This window comes from Lipophrys pholis, assembly GCF_963383615.2.
Source record: "Lipophrys pholis genome assembly, chromosome: 9".
In the NCBI taxonomy this organism is placed as follows: Eukaryota; Metazoa; Chordata; class Actinopteri; order Blenniiformes; family Blenniidae; genus Lipophrys; species Lipophrys pholis.
In genome coordinates this window covers 17,400,857-17,426,258 of record NC_137639.1, presented here as the reverse complement: position 1 = coordinate 17,426,258, position 25,402 = coordinate 17,400,857, and the positions used below count along the sequence as shown (strand labels likewise).

Genomic DNA, 25,402 nt, shown 5'->3' with positions numbered 1-25,402 from the left:
AGGACCTTTTTATGGCCTTCCCTTCATTGAGGAGCGCTGTTGCCAGATAGGAAATGAAGAAATATTATACTGTTGCTTTAAAATAATCATACTTTGACAACTATATTAAATATGAAAGCAACTTGAAAAATTATCTGCAAGTTCAGTGCTTTTGGAAACTTACCTGTCCATTTAAATGAAACATCTGCTTTTTTCATTGTCACGCAATTAAACACAACCACATAGACACGAGTGCCTCTTTTGCAGAACCACTGCTCCATCCATATTTTAGTTATGGTGACATTATGAAATTTGAAACAGTGTTGAACTCTCCGTCTGGGCCATAAACTACTATGGTCAGGGCTGCTACCAGTCTGTCTACTCTCTACTAGTACTTTTTTTTTTACTCTGTTCACCATGTCCACTTAATTTCTTCCAACCGAGCCGTCAAGTTTGTTGCGGTGCCAATGCAGCTGTGCAAATAAACTGCTGAAGTGATTGGCAGTGAGGAGGAGTGAGGGCGGCACCAACTGGATATGAGCTGATAGGGTATAAGCAGGAGTCAGTTTTTGGCGATGAGTGGATGTTCATGTAAATTAAATGTTTTTTTCATTTTTCTTGAGTGCCCAGCAATGCCAAAACAATTGTATATTTGGCTATTTAAAAAAAAAAAAAAAAAAAACTTTTTATTGTATGTGATCTGAAAGTATCTGACAAATACGACAGTTGTATACCTCGTGAGCTTTTCGTAAAGCTTGTACTGGTTGCCAAAAACTCACTTACCTAATACAATTGTTGACTTTGTGCAATAACTATTTGTAGACCCACCTGTTTAATTTGTTAGGAATGAGGCTGGTCTTCTGGTACAGATCTTTCTCGTTTGGGAGCGCTTCAAGATCCTGTTGGGTAATTGGCTCCATGTTGAGCCTGATGATTGTTGAGGAAGTCTAGTTTCATAAGCTCAAAGGTGCACCACAGTTGTGATCTGTTGATATTTGTGGCAAACATGACAGAAAGGATGGCAGGAAACGTGTTTTTTCCATATGCACGCTGCAGGAGGCTGCTGGAGCCCAAGTCTGCTGCTGACAGGAGAGAAAGTGTCTGTGTGTGTGTGTGTGTGTGTGTGTGTGTGTGTGTGTGTGTGTGTGTGTGTGTGTGTGTGTGTGTGTGTGTGTGTGTGTGTGTGTGTGTGTGTGTGTGTGTGTGTGTGTGTGTGTGTGTGTGTGTGTGTGTGTGTGTGTGTGTGTGTGTGTGTGTGTGTGTGTGTGTGTGTGTGTAACATGGAGGAAGGTGGGTGCTTGGCTGGATGAGAACTGACTAGTTAGTTGCTGTGGAGACAGAGGCCAGCTTGTGTGTGTATGTGTGTAGCCGTGCTGGCGTGAGTGAGAGTTGTGGGTGTTTCTGGGGGTCATGAGGGTAGCTGCGTGGAGCATTTCCTTGAGACGGCTTTTGTTTGGCTCCTAGAGCTTGAAGCCTCTTTCTCGCTCTCTCCGTCTTTGCCTCTCCATTCTCTGTTTCTCTCTTTGTTTCATTTTCCCGCCCTCTCATCCTTTGGTAATCAGTTTGCCGCCTCAAATCTCTTGTCGGCTCTCTATGGGCAAACCAGAACCCCGGTTGTGTGTGTGATTGTGTAGAGGCGACTTGTAAGCCCATCTAAACACAAGAGCGCGAATACAACAAACACTGCCTCCCATTTTCTCTGTCATGTGGAATGAAATGTGGATCTATCATTTGAGACCTTTTTTGAATTTTTGTATTTACATAGTGAGACACACACTTTTATGAACCATGCACACAAACAATACCCGTGTGTGGAAGTGATGTCACTTCCGGTCCACTGAAAGCTTTTGGGCAGGAGTGTGTGTCAACAGTGCAGTTGTCAGTCCTGTTGTGACACGTCACTCACTGATGTGTTTGCATTGCCGTCAGCCAAGGTTTTTTTTTTTTTTTACACATCACAGCAGCTGAGCCACACTTTTCATCCACCACTTCCTCCACCTCACCACTGTGCTTTCCAGTTTTGTTGAGATTTTTTTCATCTCGCTTTGTGCTTTAGTGATATTTCTCTCCTGCTGCACGTCGTGCTTTGTCATCTCACTTATTAATGTTTCAGTGTTTCCTGTGTTCAGTTTGAGAGGAATGATTGTGCTTCTAAAAGAGAGCGTGCGTTTCTCTTTTCTTTTCTTTTTATCAAGGGGGCTTTCTACTCTGTATAAATTGTGTCCCCTTTGTTTGATATGTGTTCATGCTTTATTTCTTTAGTCTTGTTGGGGCTACTGTGCAAATGTGATGCACCTTTACATCCGGAAACACATAGTTTACACACTGTGTGCATTGGGGATTTTAATTAACGTCGAGCATGTGTGAAATGTACATGTTTGGTTTCCGGTTTTGAGATGACATGTGCAAAACACCGAATCATTCCTGTTCAAGCAACGACTTTTCTGTTTATTCACATCCTGGATGAATTTTCACCCCCAATAATGAAAAAAGGTGTTATTTATGTAAAACAGTGTAAACGCATGATGCCATTGCGACCCCACACAAACGCAAAGGAGCTGCCGCGGTTCAGCGAAGCAGGCGTCACGCTCTGCTTTAGTTGGTGGTCTCTCACAGGTGGAGGAGCTTTATTTAGGGATACATTTCACTCCTGAGTTACATAGGATGCCACACCTTTACCTTAAAATGGTACACCAGTCACTTATTTGTTTTGTATAACATTGCCAAAATAGTTGACAGAGGCGATGAAACTTGCTTTGAGTTGTTGGGTTTAATATTTCTTTCACTTTTGAGTCCTGGACAACGTCAAAACATTTCAGAATGCCTAGTACAAACATCTGCCTATTCATTTAATTTAGGTTTACTCTAATTCCACGCAATTTGATAGCATTGGATTTATTTTTAATTTATTTTTAATTTTCTAGGAAATGACTTCTCTTTTTGTTTTATCTTGCAGTGTCTGCCACCGCCTTCTACAAGGCCCAGCCAGTCATCCAGTTCATGTGTGAAGTCCTGGATATCCACAACATAGACGAACAGCCTCGCCCTCTCACAGACTCACACCGAGTCAAATTCACCAAAGAAATCAAAGGTAAAGATGGAGTTGGAAAGTTTAGCAAGTGTGTGTGTGTGTGTGATGGGAGAGAGCGAGAGCTTAAGCAGGAAAGAGAGAGCACATATCACATTCATTCACACACAAACAAACGCAGCTGTAATGAGACTGAACCCTTCTTCATTATTCACCAGGTTTGAAGGTGGAGGTGACGCATTGTGGAACCATGCGGAGGAAGTATCGTGTCTGCAATGTGACCCGCCGGCCTGCCAGCCATCAAACGTGAGTCAGCTTATGAGTGGGCGCGGCAACAGGAGACTGTGGTGTGTGAACGGGGAAGGCGGGGGGGGTGGTGGTATCGCATCCCGTAGAGGATGCGATCGCCAATTCACTACCAAACAAACCAGATAATGGCTGACTCATCCCACAGCCGTGCAGTCAGTATTAGTCATCCACTTGTGAAGTAGCTCTGTGGCTACAGATGAGCATGTTTGAGTCCATTTCTTTTGTGTGTTTACACTACAAAAATGCGCTCTGTTAGTTCAGTACAGAATCCTGTCTTGTCGTACACAGATGAGGATAAATAACCCTGCAGGCAAAATTGTTAATCGTGCTGTTCCATGAATATGGATAAAGGAATCAAAAGTCTCAGCTGGATATTTGCACATTTCAGAACAGGCTTTTATTGAGTTTCGCATGCGAACATGTGAAGAGAAACCGTGCAGAACATTAGGAGAATGTTTTTACACGAAAGTGGAGGGAAACCGTTATGCACATGGTCCAACATTGTCGTGGAGCACGAGCGGAAAGCCACATTTCCATCCTGAATCACCACAAAGTAGTTCTATTTCCTCCGCTTGGACAGCGACAAAAATCCATCACTGAGGTTATGTTAGGGTTGTTTTTTTTTTGTTGTTGTAGAATTTAGCTTAATGGTGGTTTGCAGTCACATTTTCTGGACTGAGGTACAATAAGCATGAGTGACATTTTAGCAATTTGCAATGTTTTTAGTCCACGTTATGATGAAAGTTGAATATAACCGAATGAAAAAAAAATTGCTGCTCCTGTTGAAAATATCCACTGGGTTTATTAATATAATCGCAAGCCATTTCAGCCATTTTCTGCAAAATGCGAAAATTACCTCAACATATTTTTGAAAAAGTAGCTTCAAAATTTGCTTTTTTTTTGCACAATAATTGCTAATTGGCCACAACACTCTAGCAGGACTTGCATTGGCAATGACTTTGATACAGCATTGGTGTGTTCGAATTAACCTCGTTCATTCTCGTTCAGTGATGTACTCTAAAGGTTTTACTGCTCTTGTCCTTGCAGGTTCCCTCTGCAGTTAGAGAACGGCCAAACTGTAGAGCGTACTGTAGCCCAGTACTTCAGGGAGAAGTACAACCTGCAGCTCAAGTATCCACATTTGCCCTGTCTACAGGTGGGCCAGGAGCAGAAGCATACCTACCTGCCCCTGGAGGTGAGAGAAAACAAGATGCTATTCAACTCACTTACTGCGTGTCCAGCATTTACTGTTGCATCGAGTGTGATGAAATCTGCAGTGTTTGGTCTGGCCGGCAGCTCCCAGGTGTGCCTGCTTGCCGGCTGTACAAACAGGGGCAGCCGCAGAAAAAGCCAAAGGGCGGACAGAAAATCCTTTGCCGGCTATATAGTAGCTGAAATGATTAAAAATACATGTTCCGCTAAGTTTTTGCTTTTGTTTTCTTGCAGGTGTGTAACATTGTAGCCGGCCAACGGTGCATAAAGAAGCTGACAGATAATCAGACCTCCACTATGATCAAAGCCACAGCTCGCTCTGCACCTGACAGACAGGAAGAGATCAGCAGGCTGGTGAGTTTCGGAGGTCTCCGATTACTGTTACGGATACTGTCGAGTGCAACAATTCCAATAAATGATTCTTTAGCTTGAACACTTTCAATAAGTACGCATTTAATGTACTTGTGTTGATTTCTTGGCATTAAAGTATTCTCAATCACAGCAAAGTTCTGTGCACCATATAATATGATGATGGACATGAGATTATTTGCAGTGTCCGGCAGACACACCTAATATCAAGATCAAATAAAAAGCAATGGGAAGTTTCGCAGGTCTTCTTTTTCCTTTTCATACTATGAGCTAACTTAATTTTGACTCCTTCAGAGAAAGCAAAGCAAACCCCAGTATGGGAACCATTACATTAGATCTGTTTAGATTTGTACAGAATGCTTTTCCAGTTGCATTTCACAGCTTAATACGAGCTACAGTCTGTGTGCTGTCTTCATTTCACAGTACTGGATTTATAATCACCTCACTCGTATTGGCCTTTTACATCACTAAAAAAGTTACGTCTGCATGCTTCTCCGTCAAGTAAGGCGATAACGCTCCAAATGTCCTGCTGTAATGGCTTTGATGTGAACTGCAGCATATTGGGGTTTTTTTGAGAGACTGACAAACAGAACATTGACCGCCTCTGGCAACCATCAGATCAACAACGCACATTTAATACCTGTTGTTACTTTATTAAACCTGTCTCTCCTTATCTGTTCACTCTGGGGGGGGGGGGGGGGGGGGGGGGGGGGGGGTGGCTGGACTTGCTCACAGGAAATCATTGTAGATGTCACTGGCTGGTGTTTTTATTTAGGTGCACGCAGTAGATTCGGCGGAAGAATGGTGAATGTCAAAAAAGGACAGAAGAAAGCAGAGATACGCTTCATGGGTCAAAACTCCATAATGAATTTCATGAGAGTTGCATGTTGTCCCCGGATGCTTGCGGTCATTTTACAGACACTTTGACTTGTGGTGTCCTGTCAGTGATTTGCCTCAATTAGTGACGGCATCCTAGAAGAAAAATTGTTCCAACTCTGGGACTTGTTAAAGAAAATTATAAGAGAGGATCTCTCAGGCCAGATTGCTTCAAAGAAATATTGTGAACTTTTTCTTCGTTTTTTAAATTTGGTAAAACATAATCGTTTAAAAACCACATTGGCGGATGCATCCACTCTGCAGTTTTTCCCTTCTCCTCTTGATTCTAGAAAGTGGATGGAGAAAGAGATGGAGTTTGATATGCGGTGTAGTGATTCCTCCTGACAGTTTAAAATATGTCAACATGTTGACCAAGCCGGATTTTGACCCAACCTTTTCTAAACCTCAAAACCTTGGAATGACCTCAAAATGACTTCTGTGATCAGCCCGACCTTTATTTACTTGCTTTGATAAACTAAATGACTTTAGCATCGAGTGTCTCGTTACACTTAGCTCTCTGCTTAACAACCTGCAGCTGATGATATAATATGTAATACAGTCAGGTTTCATTACCTTCAGACAGACTAGCCAGCTGGTAGCAGTCAGCCTTTGTAACCTCATATTTAACCCAGTCAGACTTGGCACACAATGTTCCCTCCAGATGAATGCGACTTCGCTGTGTTTTACATTATCGTTTCAAAAACCTGTGTTCGGTGAGATGCGTTGTGACCTGCAGCGATAGATGTGGAAGAAGGTGCAATCACATTGGACTCAGAGAGATGAGCGTAGCTTTAAAGGGATACATGCGGAGGTCTTGAAGGGTTAATGGACCAACAGTTGGGTCTGACATGTCTCGTGAGGTCAAGTACTTCTTTAAACGACACCCACAAACAAAAGCAACATTAGGCCATAGTACTGTACTACAATACAGAACCAAAACCTCTCCGTAATGCAGTCATCCTGTTTCATGCTGTCACCCGATCCGGTGGTTCATCCTCCTGTCTCTCTCTCTCTCTCTCTCTCTTTCCATGCAGGTGCGCAGTGCCAACTACGAGGCAGACCCGTTTGTGCAGGAATTCCAGTTCAAAGTGCGCGACGAGATGGCCCACGTGACAGGGCGAGTGCTACCCGCCCCCATGCTGCAATACGGCGGCAGGGTGAGCACAGAGCACTTTATGGTACCCTTCTTTTAAATCACGCCCATTCTCTCTGTTTGTCTGACACGCTCTCCCCTCGATCAGACCTCACTCCACCGTCTGTTCGAGGGGAACTAACTCACTGGCTTCTGTTTGTGCTTCATTGTGTCAGTCCTGTTTGACTGCTGCGGTTGAGTCTCGAGAGCTAAGGCTTTATTTCCTCAAAGATAGTATGGAACAAGTGAAAAATCCATTCAACAAAAAATTACCCACATCATGACTGGGTTGCATCTGATGATTGGTGGAGGAACATTGCTAATAATATTGGTTCCTCCTGAAGTGAATGAATAGGACACTGTTAAGAATCTGCTTATCGAGACTCAACCACAGCCTTGATTAACATCTGTCTGGTTATCTTTACGGAGACACACCTACTCTACATTAGACTGAGGTTGTTGTTTTTCACTGACAGCTATCAACCAGTGACACACATAGTGCTACATGTGAAAAACATCGATGTGCCATCATGCGATCTGTACAAGGAAGTGCTTTACTCAATCTTTTTTACAAACCTATAAACTACACAACTACACTACTGCAAAACTGATACTCACATCAGGATGATTTTATTTAACTTATTAGATGGAAATATTCTTCTCAGCTTGATTAGACATGCATGTTTCTTGGTGTGTTTTTCTGTCAAAGTGTGTATTGTCTATTATGTGATGTCGTCCCATGTTATGAATGAACGTGTGTGCGTGTGCGTGCGTTTTTATACAGAAACCGTGTGCTTGCCTGTTCATCTCTAGTCTGTTTGAATGTGAGTGTTTGCCCTCATAATCACGAGTACATGTGTTGAGACGACCTTGTTGTTTCAGAACCGCACTGTGGCCACGCCGAGCCACGGGGTGTGGGACATGAGGGGGAAACAGTTCCACACTGGGGTGGAGATCAAAATGTGGGCCATTGCCTGCTTCGCCACACAGAGGCAGTGTCGAGAAGAAATCCTCAAGTGAGAGCCTTTACTATGGTCTCTTTTTCCTGTGAAGTCCTTCCCGTTGGCGTGTGTATTGCACTGATGATGCTGAGTTGTCATACAGTATGAATGAAGGAAACTTTATTTCGAACATACAAATATAAAGGAAAAGAGAAACATTTCAATTTAAATTGGTGAAACAAAAAAAAGAAAAGAAACAAACAACACATCCCACTTGATCCACACTTGTATGAGTGTTTTTATACTTCTTCCTACTCCTTTTTGTCAAACACTCGGTGACAAAAGTCCCTTGTAATTTAATTTAACACCAACAATTGCACTGAAGATTATGATCAACTGTGGTACTTTTAATGCAGTATTCTCTATTAAACAAGCAGACCATCACTCAGGTAAACTGCTGTACTTGTCAAGTATCAATCCCATATATCTTTTCTTGAATTGAATTATATTATATGATTGTTTTATCTGAGTCCTTAATCTGTTCCGCCTCTTTACTCCACAGATAGTGACACAGAAGCTTTTTAGAGTCGTACGCACTTTATGCATCTTGACATTTTCTTCTAAACTCATACCCGCTTCGTACAAAACTCTTTGCTTCGTACAAAACTTGAGTAGTTTTGAACTCTACCAGATCCACCAATTTTAACGTCCTTGATCGTAGATATAGGGAATTAGTGTGTTCAGGGAAGTCAACCTTATAAACAATTCTTATTGCTCTTTTCTGTAAAATACTGATTTTTTTTGTAATGAACTTACAAATGTGTTTCCCCAGAGCTCCACACAGTAAGTTAAATAAGGCAACACCAGTGGATTATACAGAATAAACAGTGATTTATGGTCTAGTAGATCTTTAGTTTTGGCCATGACTGCGATACTTCTGGATAGTTTGTTTTGGACATGTTTTATGTGGGGCTTCCAGCAAATGTTGTCATCAATACAGTATTACTATGATGTAGTCTGATGTAGGCATTTTTATCCCTGTCATGTTTGCTTCTTTCTCTCTGCTGTTGAGATGTTACAAATGTTGGTTTTTACTGACTGCAAACTTGAAAAATGGAAGCATTTCTATTGCAAATATTAAATTATACGAGGTAATCCGGTCCCATCTCTGCAGTTTACAGATTGCAATGGTGTTGATTATTGAAGGCGCACTTACATTTGTCTTTTTTTTCACTTAACACTTCAGGTAGAGTATAGAACATGAACATAAGACAGAAGCAGCGTTTTCCTCTTTATCGAATGTGTTATACTCTATGATCTACACATAAAACTGGAGTTAATGTAACAAGATTTTACTTTTACAAATGTAACTGCAATCTTCTATATGCTTTTTTTCCACCTTTTTTTTCTTCCCAAATGGGATTTCTGAAGTTTCAGCATTTTTTTGCCTAATTCTCCTCATGGTTTTTCCTCCTCTTGTAGGAGTTTTACAGACCAGCTTCGAAAGATCTCTAAAGATGCCGGGATGCCCATTCAAGGCCAGCCATGTTTCTGTAAATACGCCCAGGGAGCGGACAGCGTGGAGCCCATGTTCAGACACCTGAAGAACACCTACGCTGGACTGCAGCTCATCATTGTCATCCTGCCGGGAAAAACCCCAGTCTATGGTTAGAAAAATGACCCCAGCATGTGTTTGATTTTGCTTTCTTTTGAGACGGTGTGGTTTTAGCTTCCCAGAAATGTTTCTATGAAAGAACTTCAGTAAATGGTGTCCTTGAGCACTCTCCCAGATAAAGTCTGTTACTGTTTACGATTATTGAAAATGTGCCTGTTTTACTGCTTCTGATCTAGGGTTTTTTATTTTTATCCATTCATAGCCGAGGTAAAGCGTGTTGGAGACACTCTGCTCGGCATGGCCACGCAGTGTGTCCAGGTGAAGAACGTGGTGAAGACGTCCCCTCAGACCCTCTCCAACCTCTGCCTCAAGATCAATGTGAAGCTGGGAGGCATCAACAACATCCTGGTGCCTCACCAACGGTGAGACACATTTTCTATATCTGTGCCCTTTATAACGCAACATTTTAAGCCAATGGTGCAACCAAAGGATATTTAATAACCCGATTAGAGTGCACACAATTGTACATCTTTCATACATAATGTTGGAAAAAAGAAAACAGCCCAAAATCACAAATGAATGAATTTCTCAGTGGATTTGAAGGTTTTTTGAAATCATGTTGCTACATCCTAGACACCACTGTACTATTGTTTTTCGAGATATATATATAGTTACCGACAATACAAACCGTAAATATGGATATCTACATGCATTTAGTGTAAGAATATAAATAGACACTTTCACTTGTATTACTGCAGGTTTTTATTTTTTATATCACTTCTACTCCTTTAGAAGAAACGTGAGGAAATGTAGAACTAACTTCATCCATAATTTCTTCGACAGTTTGTATAAAATGTGACAATTGAATATTTGCTAAACGGGAGTAGATCTCGTGTATAGTATCATTCGACTCTTTGAATTGACTCTGGTGTTTCCTGTGATCCGCAGACCATCAGTCTTTCAGCAGCCTGTTATCTTCTTGGGAGCAGATGTTACACATCCGCCGGCTGGAGATGGGAAGAAGCCATCAATTGCAGCAGTTAGTTTTTTTTCTTTTTTTTTCTTCTCCCCTCTTGAATTTAATTCCATCCAACTAATTATTGTGTAATTTATTAACTTGTAACTTTTTTCGTCCAGATGCCAGTTTCCTTGTGCACTCCCTCCTCTTAGTTAAACATCATTACACTTCAACTAATACAACGTCTACTTGTTACGTTTTGTGCTCAGGTGGTCGGCAGTATGGACGCTCACCCCAGCAGGTACTGTGCCACTGTGCGAGTCCAGAGGCCCAGGCAGGAGGTCATCCAGGACCTGGCCTCCATGGTGCGAGAGTTGCTCATCCAGTTTTACAAGTCCACCCGCTACAAACCCACCAGGATCATTTTCTACAGGGATGGAGTTTCAGAGGGCCAGTTCAGACAGGTGAGCTCTGCCTGAAACATAAAAGTGTGTCTCTCTATATGTTTTGATGAAGGAGGAAAAAGTTGCTCAGCTGGTTGGTCAAATTTCAGCCTCCCACCACGTGTTGGGGCTTCAGTGCAAGTTGACAGATCTTAATTGAAATGTATTTTGTCAACAGAAAGTTTTGTTTCTAGGATCTAGGCGCATCTATTGTTAAAAGTATAAATATTCATATGGACTGGGAGGTAACTGCGTATCAAGTTGTAAAAAATTTTTATAGTTCAGTATGATTTTTATTTTTGAGCTACTAAATGTTGTGCTTACCTGCTTTGTGAATATAAAAAACCCACACAAATCTGAATGATCGATTCGAATCAGATTTATATTTACTTGTGTTTTATACCCCATTGTTTCTGACTTTATTAGGTCATGTAAGTTAACAGGAAATCAGTTCCCTCTGCAAACAGTTCAAATAAAACTCAAAGAATCTTTGTTCGCTTGGAAGAAGCCTGCCGCCTGAGCAACATTACAGTCCTACGGCCTGATGACAGAAACCACTATGTGCAGAAACCAACCGTTAATGACATGAAGGGTATTTTGTTGACCTGTAAACTTCTACCTTCCCAGGGAAACAGTTAGCCTTGTGAGTTTCAGCATTTTCGCGATGTCCACGGTTGTTCGACAGCTGTGCACCTATTAAATCCAGGCTGCGCTGTGTTTGTGGTTAGCTGTGGATCAGTTGGTAGAACAGTCTGCTTAGTCTTCAGCCTGCGTCGTGCCGGAGGAAAGTTTTCCTCAACTGCAACTTTAGCATTCGTGTCAAGAGAATCTTAATTGAAACTCAGAATCCGAAATGAAAAACTCTTTAAAAGTCTTTTTTGTCCCTTCTTCACTTCACAGGTGCTGTATTATGAGCTGCTGGCCATCCGTGAGGCCTGTATCAGCCTGGAGAAGGAGTACCAGCCCGGCATCACCTACATTGTTGTACAAAAACGCCACCATACACGCCTCTTCTGTGCCGACCGCAATGAGAGAGTGAGTCCACACCAACTCGCACACGCTCCATTTTAACGTGACACTGGGAAGGCACCCATTAAAGCCAGTACAGTGTGTTATGTAGTAGCCCGTGTTCTTTTTTTATGCCCTGTGTTAGCACGTTAAGCCCGGGAAATGGTCTCTTTAATTACCTTTTGTTGTCAGTTGGACTGTTCACCCTCCTAACCCATGTAATTACGTTCGATTAAAGCATTAGGCCCCAATGCGAGCCGAGAGCTCTGGAGTGCCACTCAAGGCCCCCAGAGTAAGACTCGGCCTATAACAACCTTATTTTCCATGCAGGCACTCACATGCAGAGCATTAGACTCTCCAGAGCATTTGGCCTTTAATTGGTTGTTTTGAAAAGTACTTGGTGAACCTTTGGCTGAATCCTTCCATCAACTAGTTTTCCTTTCCTCTTCTTTTTGTACTTTCCTGATGCAATTTAAAGTTTTAAAAGCTTCGTTTTCTGTTGTTCCCCTCCCCGTTTCCTCTGCATTATGTTCCTGTTCTTTTAATGGTGAAAAATGGGGTAAAAATTGACTTTCTTTTTTTTTGTCTCGTAAGGTTGGACGCAGTGGAAACATTCCTGCTGGTACTACCGTGGATACGGACATCACACATCCCTATGAGTTTGACTTTTACCTCTGCAGTCACGCTGGAATACAGGTTGGGCTCGCCTCTCGTCCTTTATGCCCAGACTGTGGCCTTTTGCAAATGGATCAATAAAAGAAACAGCGTTGCTAAAGGTCTCTTCAAGCTTACAAGAAAAATTTGTGAAATCTGTTCTCTCTCCTGGGACTGCGAGATAAAAGACTTCATTTTGTTTTTGTTCGCGACAAATCATGTGGACAGAACTTTCTTTTCTAGCATGGTGATTGACTATTGTGTCACTGGTCAGATATTTACTATGGGTGTGGATAATTCAGACAAGTGAGTGCAAGTTAATGGAAAAAAATCCCACTCCCACTCCCAGTCTTTTTTTTTTTTTTTTCATTTTGTCTTATGACCAGATTTCACAATTTCTTTTTTTTTTTCAAATTATTAATGAATAAATAAACAAAGAATAAATAAATCAATATTTTAACTATTTACTGAAATGACCCTGAATGAGAGCAGGCAGAAGACCAAGAGACTTATTAACATTAACAATGCATTTCTGTTTATATAATTCACTGTGGAAGGCAGATCTTTTATCCAGATTTCTTGGTTTCTTGCTTTTCGGCAAGGCAGCAGTTTTAACTTGAAAGACCAAATATTGGTCATATTTCTTTGACAAAACAAAACCCACCCCTTTACAATTGAAAATGAAATATTTGTAATTATAGTTATCATGTATTTTTATGCAGGAAATAATTTATCAAGTGTTATGCTACGTTCTTGCATTGTTAATTGTATTGGCACTTAGATGTGTAGAATTGTTTTTCCTCTTCCTTTTTTGCTTAAATTAACAAAAAAACAACATATATATATATATATATATCCTGCCTGCATTCAAATGTAAAACAAAGGTGTTATTTCCTTTGCTTCTCTTAGGGCACCAGCCGGCCCTCCCACTATCACGTACTGTGGGACGACAATTGTTTTACCGCCGACGAGTTCCAGCTGCTCACCTACCAGTTGTGCCACACCTATGTGCGCTGTACCCGCTCAGTCTCCATCCCTGCGCCAGCCTACTACGCCCACCTGGTGGCCTTCCGCGCCCGCTACCATTTGGTGGACAAAGAGCACGACAGGTGAGGAGAGGAAATGCAGATGAGGACGGATCTTTATTATTATTGGCCACTCAGGGTTCTCTCTCAAGCCTGACAGTGATTTGAACGGGAAGTCTGTTATGGCTCAAACATGAATCAGCATGAAGTGGTAATTGACGATGCTAAAACAGAGAGATCATATGCCAGCCTACTTGCAGAGAAAGAATAAACCAGCAAAAGCAAGTTGAAGAAACAAATCTGTAAACTAAACAATTGAGATTGTGTACATGACGTCAGGACTGTAGGGATAATGGACTTTTCACAATTAAATTTCCACACGATTTAGAAACATTTCACATGAACAGATCTTTCAATGGCTTTTTTTCAGGTTTTATTCTCACTTAATTTAGCTCCCAGTCATGAAAGTATTATTTATATTATTATTTTAGAATTTCATGACTTGGATGCAAAATTTACAGGAAATTCACAGTATCTCCAAATATTGAGAAGGTCATTGGTTTTGCATGGGCTGTTTTGAGTTGAGGCCCGGCCTTTTTGTGGGAAGTTTGCATGTTCTTTTTGGGCTGGCATGGGTTTTCTGTGTCTAAAAACATATACCGCGCTGTGATGACGGGTCCAATCAGGTGTAAACAGGTGCAGCCAAGGAATCTTCTCAGTGATGAACATGCTTATATTTGAAATGTTTTGCATGCATGCTGTCATTGTGCACCGTCCCTCACTGCTCCCATCTGTCTTGTGTGTTCCGCAGCGCTGAAGGCAGCCACGTGTCCGGTCAGAGTAACGGTCGGGACCCGCAGGCGCTGGCCAAAGCTGTTCAGATTCACCACGACACCCTGAGGACCATGTACTTTGCCTGAGCTCCACCACCACCCCACCACCCCACCACATCCAGAGAAATCACACAAACACAACCATGCACGCCTGGCTTGCCAGTCAAGGAATCCTCGTAGGTGCAAGTCCCGCCGCCACCCCGACCCCCCCCCCCCCCCCCCCCCCAACATGCCTAGTCAATCCGGACCTGACACTGTGCAGAGGAAAGCAGGGAGGATGGAGGGGAGGAGGCGCCCCCACACTGGACTGAGGATGCAAACGCTGCTTTAAAAACAAACGAGAGAAACTCAGCACTATTATGCAATATCAAACCAGCCAACTAGTTTATTTTCACCGTTATCAGCCCCCTTTCTCATTGCCCCTCCTATCTGTCCTTTCCTGTTTGTCTCTTTTAGGTGTGGCGTAGTGGGGTCATTATTTCTTTTAACCCTCTACTCTCATTTTGTCTTGTCACAGCCTTTCTTGAGAGTCTGTTGATCTGTTCCTCTGCCATCTCCCGTACCTCAAGTCAGTTTGAGCAGCAGCACTTTTACATTCTGTCGGTTTTTACTGTCGTCTTGTTTGGACGACCCCCCCCCCCCCCCTCGTCTTTGAAACAACGGAGCAGAGACGAGGGGGTTGGACTCTGAAGAGGGGTCTTTGATTTATTTTCACATATGGTTTCATGGACCTGAGGTCCTCCTAGATGCCACCCCAGCCCCACCCCCACCCACCCACCCCCCACCCCCACGCCGTGCTTTGCTGTTTTTTTCTCTCTTTTCACTGGTGTGTGATATCAGCAGTTATTTGTATGGAACTACAAATTCTTTTGAGCACACTGCCACCTGTTGGCGACGAGGTATAAATGCCCCCCCCCCCCCCCTCCCAAAAAAAAAAAAAAAAAGTCACAAGCAAGAAATAGTCGTCTTGTCAGGTTTCAGAAAAGTTCTGATTTGTTTCTAATTGTAAGCTGTCACACTTGAACGGCGGCAGTTTATATTGGCTGGTATATCACTTGCTGAACTGCAGCCATTTATGGATTTTATTTAAAGTATCACACTGTTATTACATTATGCTCTTTTCCATTATGTGAAGCATTTTACGGTTCTAGCTCTTCGTACTAAAAAAGTACTTAATCATGTGAGATTTCATTTTCGACTTCAGTAATCATCATCGATCCATTTCTCTCTGTGCTTCGTCTTGCGTTTCCCTCCGGGGCTCGGTGGATAAATAGAGATCACGTTGATGGTTTCCTCTAGTGCAATAATCAGTTGAACGAAGGGAAGAGAGGATTTTAGGGGACTTAAATGACTCAAAAGTACAGTTTCACATTTCGTTTGAAAGCGGTTGTCCTCGAGAGGAGAAAAAGTTTTGCCGCTTCGCAAGGCACTTTCATCCATTGCTCCTCTGTGAGTCGATTGATCGACATGTTTTATGAGTTTGCCCTTGCTGTTGGGTATAAATGGTGCAACTGCAGTTTTAGTGGTTTTTGCATTTTTACTTGAACTGAAGGATTTTATGCTTCTCTGTGGTTTGAGGATACTTTGTGATCATGTTTTGCGCGGCTTCACAATTCCCGATCATCAGTTTGCCGTGGAGGTTGATTTCGATTGTTCTTAAGAATAACACAGCTTTTTCGCCCGACAGCAGCAAAGTGGAGAATAAAGGCCATAAGAGGTTTAGTATTCAAGTGCCTGGTGGAAGTTAAGTGTTTCATGGTCAGAAGCTGTGTCATTAATCATTGGGGATCCTGGTTTGGTGGGGGTGAAAATGATCAGAAAGTATATTCCAACAAATGGACAGCATAAGATTGGTTCCAAGCAAGAAAGTTTCACTCGATGCCTCTTAATTCTTCTCTACAACCGTCTACTGACTTTTCTATACATCTCATTCAAATCAACCTAAGATTAATATATTTATTGTATTTGCCGATGCAGCGGGAGTTAGCTGTTGGCTTTGCTTTAGAGCAGCACTCAAGCGAAGCAGGCCGAGTCGTCTTCTTTGCTCAATATACACCAGTCATGGATCCAGCTGCTACATTGTGTTTGTAACTTGGTGGGCCGGGTACATGGGCCGCCAGCTGGCCTCGCCTTTGAATTAATTCCTTCAATAACGATATTTTGTTCAATAGAAACCCTAATTTCAAGGCCAGATTTGATTCCTGTCCATGTAAACGGCCCAAAGTCGGGACTCGCTTCAGATCAAAGCCGGGGAGTTAAGCGGATGACACCGAGAAAATACAGCTGACAGTCGTAAAGTGTGTATCTGGGTCACCACATAGCTCCTCTTATCCGCTGACAACTTGAAGCTGGTTCAGGTAGGGGAGGGGGTGGGGGGGGGGGGGGGGGGGGGGGGTGTTTTTAAAAGTTATCTGCACTAGAAGAAGCATGTGTTTGGGGACTGAACACAGGCGTGGTGCTACTCTGAGTTAGAAGCTGAACCTCTTTTTGAGACTTTAAATGAGCAGGTGGCTGAGGTCGGAGTTAAAAAAAAACAAAAAAACAAAACAAAACAAAAAAAAACGGTTAACCTCACTGGCTGACGGAGAGGAGAAAGTCCCACTGCTGTGGCTGTTGCGTGGAGGTCTACATTTCTGATGTCGACGGCTTGTAAACGGTACAATGACGGTGAGGTTTCGTGTCGGTCGGTGCCTCAGCTGTTCGCTGTTAGCCTCTCACAGGCGAGCCTTCCCACGCGATGGGGGCGGGGGGGTTCGGGCCCAGTGGGTTTGAGCCTTCGTGATTTCACTAGTATCTGAAAGCCTTTTTAAAAAGCCAGATCGAAAGTATATTTGTACATTTTAAATTATGTAATGCACACCACTTATTTTTGCTAACAGAAAAATAAAAGTAGTCTAATTATTAATCTTAGTAATAAATGTATCATGATAAGTGACGGTTTAAAAAAAAGAAATGAAAAGAAAGAAAGTGTATAACAAAATTTTTATTATTGCAATAGACTGTTGACTTGTTCCTGTGTCACTGTATAACGTATAGTGTGTGTGAACATTGGTGGGTTGTTGCAACTAGTGACGTGTGTTTGGACTGTCGTACTGTTATCGATAGGGATGTGGACTTAAACCACCTCATGCTTTGATGTTTGAGGTTTAAAAAAAAAAAAAAAAAAAAAAAAAAAAAAAAGCAAAATGCTGAAAGCTTCTTTATTTTTTTGCTATTTTTTTTTTTTTTCTTCTTCTTTTTTGGGTCGATGTTCACACAATTAGAGGTTTGGAGACGAAATGTCAGCATCGTCACGATTGCAACGTCCGAATACAAACAGCAAACAAACAAAAAAAAAAAAAAAGATGTGGAAGAATTCAATATGTTGGGTGCCCGCTTCTTGAATGTTGTGGCGTTTCCTTCACTCGGTGCTGAGGCCTGCTCCTCGTGGAGATTGGAGAGGAGAAAGGAAAAGGCAAGTGGTGTTGAGAGGCTTGATGATTTCTTTCAAAGAACAGTGTGAGATCTCAGAATAACAAAGGCGGGAGTCGTTCCCCAGTCCTTCGTGTTGAAACTTTGGGGTATTTGCGTGGGAATTTGAAACCTCCCTGTTGCCTCTCCCCCTTACTGGTCTCCCTCTTCGAGACCCCACGATCACACAAACACACAAAAAAAAAAAAAAAAAGGAACGGAGTTGGCCTCGAGGTAAATCTGTGGTGTGACAAAGCCTGTAATCATATTTTTGCTCCGTTTCCCTTTTACGTCCGAGCATTTACTCCACAGTGCCAGAGGAGTACATTCCAGGGCCGTACAATCTCATCCAGAACACCCCCGGGACGTGTGAGGGAGGTTAGCGCTGAAGGACAATGTAGTGGTGCTGTGCTTCATTCAAGAATGTGCGTTTGTGTGTGTCTTGGAAGGAATCAGTGAAAACTTTACGTGGCAGGTTGTGTTGGAAGTGTGTTTGCAAAGGGCGGAGGTTTGTGGGGGTGGGGGTCGGGGGGTGGGGGGGGATTGACTGACTCACTTACATCTCTGCTGTCTGTAATGGATGTTCAGGTGGTGTGTAAAGTACACCCCCGAGGGCAGTTGAACACATGTTTACATAGCAGATGTGTTTGCCTCGCTTACAATTGGAAATGTCACCGGCTGTGTGTTTTTGTGTGAATACGAGCTTGTAGAGAAGTGACCTAACATGAGCAAGACCATTTTTGGGGGCCTGATGGGAAGTGAGCGCCCGACGGGGGAGACCGAGATGTTGTTTATGTTGCCCATATTTCTTCAACAGACGCCGCGTCAAACGGCGACGGGGGGAAACTATTGTTTGTCCTTCCAGTTCTATTAAAACGACTTGTTAGATTTGATTAAAATAAAACGGCGCGCTAATCTCGCAGCTCGCAGGAAGCCGTGCCCTTCAGCTCTCGATTAGGTTTGCCAACGCGGAGGAGTGTTTATGGGAGCTGAACAACAAAGGTATTGCCCACAAACTGACAACTGTCTGCTGAAGAACATTTGGCAAATTGACTTTAAAAGGTCAGCGTCTTCATCGTTGTTGTTTTTTTTTCTTTTTTCTTCTTCTTCTTCTTCTTCTTGGTTTTGAATGGAAGTGATCGCGTATTCCATTTCGAGTGATCGATCAATATCTCTTGATTTTCGGTTGCTCTCTGTTTGCGGTGGAAGGTAGCAATGGAGCGAGAGAAAAACAAAGTCCACAGAAAGTGCCTTTCCTCTTGATGGTGCTGTAAATTGAAGGATGACAATGTAAAATCAAAGAACTAGAATCTCCTTTTCAAAGACAAATAAAAACACATCGCAATGCAGGAAGAGTTGCATTTTACACTCACTGTTTGTTTTTGTTTTGGGTTGTTTTTTTTTGTTGTTTTTTTTTAGAGATGGCAGTGCAAACGTGTGTCATGTATTTAGATATCGAGCCTACATAGAAATAGAATATAATGCCAAGTGTATGGTTGTGGTTGAGCTCCTGCTTCCTAGTGCATTTTAGTGTCTCGGACCAATGGTGTTGTTGGTACAGTGGAAGGAGTGTTTGGGTCGGGGTGGTTAGCTGACACTAGCGCGGTGTGACACAGCCCAGCCCATGAATGACAAAAACATAGCACAGCACTTTAGAGACTGCCACTCTCACTCAGACACATAGCCAAGAGGTTTCGACCTCTGTCCCTCCAGTTCGCCTTCTCCGTTCTCCGCTCGGCGGGGGAATCGAGGTAGAGGACCCAGACCTTCGGCGCGCGCGGGGAGTCGGAAACGACGCGCGTTACCAAACGACGCAGTCGGTCGTGAAAAGTGTGCCTCGTGCTCCTGTGACGTCGGCTCGGTGGAGTCGGCCTGCTCTCGGCTGGCGGTTTCCGCTCTGGAGCCGCCACTCGACACTTTGTTACAGCTGGGGCTGGGCGTCAAATCACCGCTCATCTGCACCTCGCAGATTTTCGGCATCAAAAATTGTGAAGCAAGTTGAAAACGAAAGTTTTTTTTTTTTTTTTTTTTTTTACAATACTCGATTTTTGCACTGTGGAATTAAGGTTTTCCCTCTTGAATGGCATTCATCGTTCCACTCGGAAAAGCAGCATGAGTGAGATTTTGATCATTTTGGTAGACCAAAACCTGAATTTCAGAAAATACTTCAATCAGCAGCTCGATGAAGTACGCTCTTTCATTTAAGTCTCATTTTCCAGCAGCTATAAAAATGAAATGAATCCTACTTTTGTTCCAGCGCCAGTGTCAGTATTGAGACTCTTTCTCATGACGCCCAGCCCTAGTAGCAGCCTATGGCATTTTTTCTTTCTCCATCCTAGTGCAATGCCCTGCCATGTGTCTTGTTCCTGACGGAGGGAATGTGTGCCCAGCAGTATCCTTGTCTTGAGCCGGTAGGGTGTCGACTGAAATCCGCGGATGGTCTGTTGTTCTGTGGGTACCTTTTTCAGTCCGGGGGGAGGGGTGGGGGGGTGGGGGGGGTGAAATCGTTCTATTACAAGGAATCTCAACAAAAAAAAAAAAAGAAGAAAACACTGCACCTCACTTACCTTGGTATGCTGCATATGTTATACTACATGAAAGAAAACTGCAAATTGCTTTTATTATGACATATAATGCTTGAGTAATGCCTGATTGCGATATTCTTATACAGTAACTATTTTAGAGTCAAAGTAAGTATAACTGTACAAAAATATTCTGTTTTGTCTTAACACTTATCCGATTTTGAGAAATTGTTCTTGAGCCGACTTTTTTTTTTTTGTTGTTGTTGTCCTATTTAAATGTGTTGTTCTTTAAATATATATATGAATTATATATATGCGGAATATTTTATGGTGTATTTATTGAGAGTGCGTATACGCGGCTGGAGTCTCCGCATCATTTTTGCAGCATGGTGGGGGCGGAGCCTGGGAGGGAGAGGCCTTTAAGCCCCTCCCCCTCTATGTTGACGCCTTATTCTCCTAGACAGCAAGCACAACAATATGGAGGGGGGGGTGGGGGGAGGGCGTGAGGTGGAGGAAGAAAGGGAGGTGGGTTTGACCTGATGCAGACCTGTGTGCTGGGGCTCTTGTTTGGTGTTCGCAGGTCAACTCTTCCTCCCTCGCTTCCCTCTTCTTTACCCTCCACTCTTCTTTTACCACTGGAGGAATGGCAACCCCCCACATGTTGCAGCTCATCTCTGACGAAGGGAACCATTTCTAAGCCACAAAAGCTGACGTTTCATCCCAAGCTGCTAATTTGGTACATCAGCCATGTCAATTCCCCAAGCCAGTAAACGGCAAGTGAAAGAATGTAGAATGAATAAGTGGCGGGGGAAGGAAGGAAGGAAGGAAAGAAGGAAGGAAGGAAGGAAAGAAAGAAAGAAAGAAAGAAAGAAAGATGTTGGAAAGGCAAAAAATAAAAAAGATCAATCTTTTTGGATTATGGTGACATTTTTAGCGTAGGCGTTGCTTCTTTCCTCTTCAAAGTGTCTCCTGTCAGTTTGTTCTCCCTCTTGTGCCAGAATATTTTACCACAGGAACAGGTCTCATTCCACAAAAGAAAACAGACATGCCTCAGCCTTAAGTGCGTTCTTACATAATCGTCAGAACCCTTTTTTTTTTTTTTTCTTCTTCCTTTAATGTAATGCCTGCGTTGGGTGGCCTATCGAGAACACAAGCCTTTGCACTTGATCTGCACCGATTTCCCCCCCCCAACCTGGCGTCCTCATCTCGCCTCACTTCTCAAGTAAACCACTAACGTTGCTACACGACTATAACTGAACTCTGACGCACGGATCCAAGTGTGAGCTTTGAAAAATTGCTCCCGTCTCATTTGTACTGATGTCAGACCAGAAACGAGGCCTGGGTCAAACGGCGTTTGGAGAGAGATCTGTCGTTTCGTTCAGTTTCACCGGACGGGCCGCGTCTCCTGCTCCAGGAGGATTTAGATTTACAGACGCAGTTTGAACCAGTCTGACAAGAACCAGCAGGTTCCCCAGTGTGCTGGATTACAGAGACCTGTGCCTGTACAATGAACCAAGAATGAATTGTGTTGTGATGATTTGTATATTTTCTCTTTTTTTTTTTTCGTTTTTGTTATTTCTGTTGGTTGTCCCTCACCCCATCAGAGGATCAGAGACATGGACCTTTTGAGTGTTTGTCAATATTGTCCCAAAGCAAGTTGGCCCCCGTGTCGTATCAAAACCAAATAATCTTTTGGTTGAATAAATGTTTGCCATGACATTATCTCTCACGATCGACAAGTTTTCACCACTTTTCATCACATTTGCATTCCAAACGACTTCAAACCAAATAACTGCAGAAGAGATTAGGCTCCTGGTGCCGTTTCCCCCTCCCCCCGAGACGGATATTTTCACAGTGGCCAAGGATTCACAACATGTTGTGTTCTCGTTCCTGTTCAAATGGTCACAATTCTCAATGTAGCATCGCTCTACCGTCGGCCTCATTTCAGTCTAAAGATCTTGGGCTCTGATACCTCTGAGTGAGGCACCAGCAAACTGATGGACTCATTGAACAGTGAACCTTCACCGTCGGACGATCCATGTCTCAGTCTCTGTATTTTTGCAAAGGCTCTGTTGTACCAACAGCTCTATTCCTTTCAGTTTTCTTTCTTTTGTAACTCTCTTATAAGTTGTTGGCCTTTTAGTGTTGCTTTGCTTCAGTTTGAAGTGTATCTTTGACTAATACTTGCAATAAAATGCTTTGCTTTACCTTCATTGTCTTTGTGAGGTATTGTTCAAACTATACCTATTGTTTGTTTTTGGCCTCTTTGATTTAAATGTATTTTATATTGTAAAAACATCAAATCAATCACACCAATGTCTCCACATATAGGAATTCCATTTTTTTTTTTTTAACCAGAGGTTATAACTTTTTATTTCTAAATAGACTGGATACCCCTCTGTCCAGGTCAGGACACAGGGCAAACTTCAAATATCCTTAAAAGCACAAGTTTTTGGATTGTCGGAGAAAACGGGAATGCACACGGAGAATATGCAGACTTTAAACAGAAAGCCCCACCCCCCCCCCCCATCCAGATTCAAACTGGATATATTTTGCTGCGCAGCGGTAACCGATACAGCACAACGTGAGCCTCCAATGAAAAGCTTTTAGAAATGGCTTTGTTTTCCTCCAGGTTCCAGGATGCTACATGTTTGCTGAAGGATAACAAAATAAAGCAGGATTACAGCCAGCTACTGGAAAGCGTGCATGACGCAATTATCGTGTCAAACCCCACGTTCCTTATGAAAATATGAGATAACTGAGCAGATCCAGTCAGACATAACTCATTTATGGCATCACTGAAGAGACTGAAGATCAAAAAGGGAAAGGAAACTTCCTTTAAAATGAGACCTTTTTACTTTCAGACTTTATGTAGATTTAAGAGCTGACACTTCTTGATTGAGGAAAGTTGAATCAGCACTTCTACTTTCATCAACTTCTTGAGTTTTTTTTTCTTCCCCACACAGGTATTTGTTCTCCTACTTAAGTGAAGGACGTGTGTACTTGTGTCACTTCTGCACATACACTCAGCATGTCAGAATTAAACAGAGGACTTTATTCACCCAGACACCCGGGAGCTAATCAGCCGTCTGACACTCTGCTCTGCAGCAACGTTCCCCCTGATGAGCTGGAGTGTTCGCAGGTGAGGTATCAGGGGTGGAAGTGAGCAGGATCTTCAGTCCTATCACACGTTCCCTCCACCACCAGAACACCGGTGCTGTCACTTAGCTCGCCTGATTGCTGTGCATTAGTGTGTACAAACCGTTATTGATCTGCATGTCCTTCCCTCCCCTGACACAGGTTACTTCTGTACTGTTATTGCCGATACATGAAGTCTGATCTCACGTAATTCCCGACATGGCTCACCTGAGCAGAGGTTCAATCTGCAGCAGTGACTGGAAACACCTGCTTTTCTGTGGGAAGTGATGCACAAGGTCTATTAGCAGCATGTCAGGTCTATTTGACACAAATGGGCCAAAGACACAGTTTGTGATATGCACAGCAACCACCCCAGCCACCAGCCACCAGGACAGTATGTTCATTAAGAGGATCTGGCTTCACAAAGACGTTACATAGACACAGAGAGAAACATGCAGAAACAGTTTGACCGGGGTTTGAGCTCTAAACTTTTTCTTTTTCTTTTTCTTTTTCAAGCATTATTACAGCAGCACCAACCCCTTTAAGCCCTCTTGATAGGGACGTAATAAATATCAAATATACATCTAAATAACACTTTTTTTAAAAATACATACATAAAAAAACAAAATATATCCTAAAGCAACAAGTGATAACTGTCAAATTAAAACATTTAAGAAAAAATTAAACACGGTGTCAGAATGAGGAATATATAATGTTATATCTCTATTTGATTTGAAAAATTACATAAGAAAATAAAAATGCACTACTAAAGTCCTGTTTACACAACAACGCTTCAAGTCTTCAAGTCAACGCATCGTTTCTGCGTTTTCAGAAAAGTTTCACATTTACACGGCAACATTTTGGAAACACTGAAAACTATGTAGCTTTCATATAGGGCCACTAACTGTTGTTTGTTTTTGCGTCTTCTTCCATTTACACAAAGAAGACGGAGTCAGAGTGTTCCGATTTTTTTTTCTCCGTTTCCATGGAGACGGTGTCGGAGAATTTTCGGAAGGTTCCATGTTGGGAGCTGTTTTCGAAAAGTTGTGTTTTCAGTGGCTCTTGAAACCATTGCCAGGTAAACTGGGCCTAACTTTCATGCCACATTTCAGATTGACTCTTGTGAATGCAAACACATTCACACGCCGTTATCTACTCACACGTCTGTAAAAACAAAAAGCAGTACACTTGTTACATCATCGAGCTCGATTAGCCTCACTTTTCAGAAAACACATTATCTAAAGACAACCATCCTTGCGTGAATTTTTTGGGAAACGTCGAGTTGCGGCACGACATGATGTGAGACCGATAACCAACGAGCAGCGATCAGTGCTGAGCCGCGGCATCATTAAAAACATGGCGCGATGAATTGGATGAGAGGAAGCAGATGCTCGGCGGGGTGCGTCCAAACACTGATTATGTTCACCTCCTAACTGTCAGTCCCTCGAGCACCCAGCTATGTCCAATCGACAAAATGATGGTGTTAATTTGTGTACATCATTTAAATACGGCAGAGCCACTGTTTAGTCAAACAGACGTCCCTCTGGGCCTAAATGCAGCTGCCACCGTTTCTCTGTGCCGGATAATAACGTGCTCGTTTCTCACCACTGCCGCCACCTTCAAAGGCTAAATCAACACTAAACCACCACCTGAAAGTAAACAACACTGTAATTTTCAAGCATTCAAGTGATGTCCTCAAAAGGTTCCCGCTGGGTGCAATGTCAGGCATTTGACGTGACGATTTAAGGTTAGTGTTACCGCAATAGGAGGTCCCAAAAAAGAAAGTCATTTAAAGCTGTATTTTATTTTTAGCGCCAAATCAAGCTGCGGAATGTTTTCTCCTAAAATTGTCGACATGGCGAAAATGGTCCCAAATTTCTTTGCAGCCTGCAAAGCGAGACATTGGCACA

The 25,402-nt window shown here is 42.7% G+C and overlaps 1 protein-coding gene across 1 annotated transcript in view; it reads left to right on the top strand.

The window, feature by feature from the left end:
- ago3a (argonaute RISC catalytic component 3a) overlaps positions 1–15,309 on the top strand; it is a 33,336-nt gene extending 18,027 nt beyond the window's left edge. The window contains exons 6-19 of the mRNA XM_080471910.1: positions 2,936–3,070; positions 3,226–3,313; positions 4,364–4,511; positions 4,763–4,882; positions 6,808–6,951; positions 7,788–7,921; positions 9,329–9,513; positions 9,724–9,883; positions 10,410–10,500; positions 10,689–10,883; positions 11,763–11,897; positions 12,465–12,566; positions 13,434–13,633; positions 14,361–15,309. Of these exons, the coding sequence (XP_080328036.1) occupies positions 2,936–3,070; positions 3,226–3,313; positions 4,364–4,511; positions 4,763–4,882; positions 6,808–6,951; positions 7,788–7,921; positions 9,329–9,513; positions 9,724–9,883; positions 10,410–10,500; positions 10,689–10,883; positions 11,763–11,897; positions 12,465–12,566; positions 13,434–13,633; positions 14,361–14,469 (1,946 nt within the window). The 3' untranslated portion in view covers positions 14,470–15,309. The remainder of the gene's footprint in view (positions 1–2,935; positions 3,071–3,225; positions 3,314–4,363; positions 4,512–4,762; positions 4,883–6,807; positions 6,952–7,787; positions 7,922–9,328; positions 9,514–9,723; positions 9,884–10,409; positions 10,501–10,688; positions 10,884–11,762; positions 11,898–12,464; positions 12,567–13,433; positions 13,634–14,360) is intronic.
- The last annotated feature ends 10,093 nt before the right edge of the window (positions 15,310–25,402 follow it).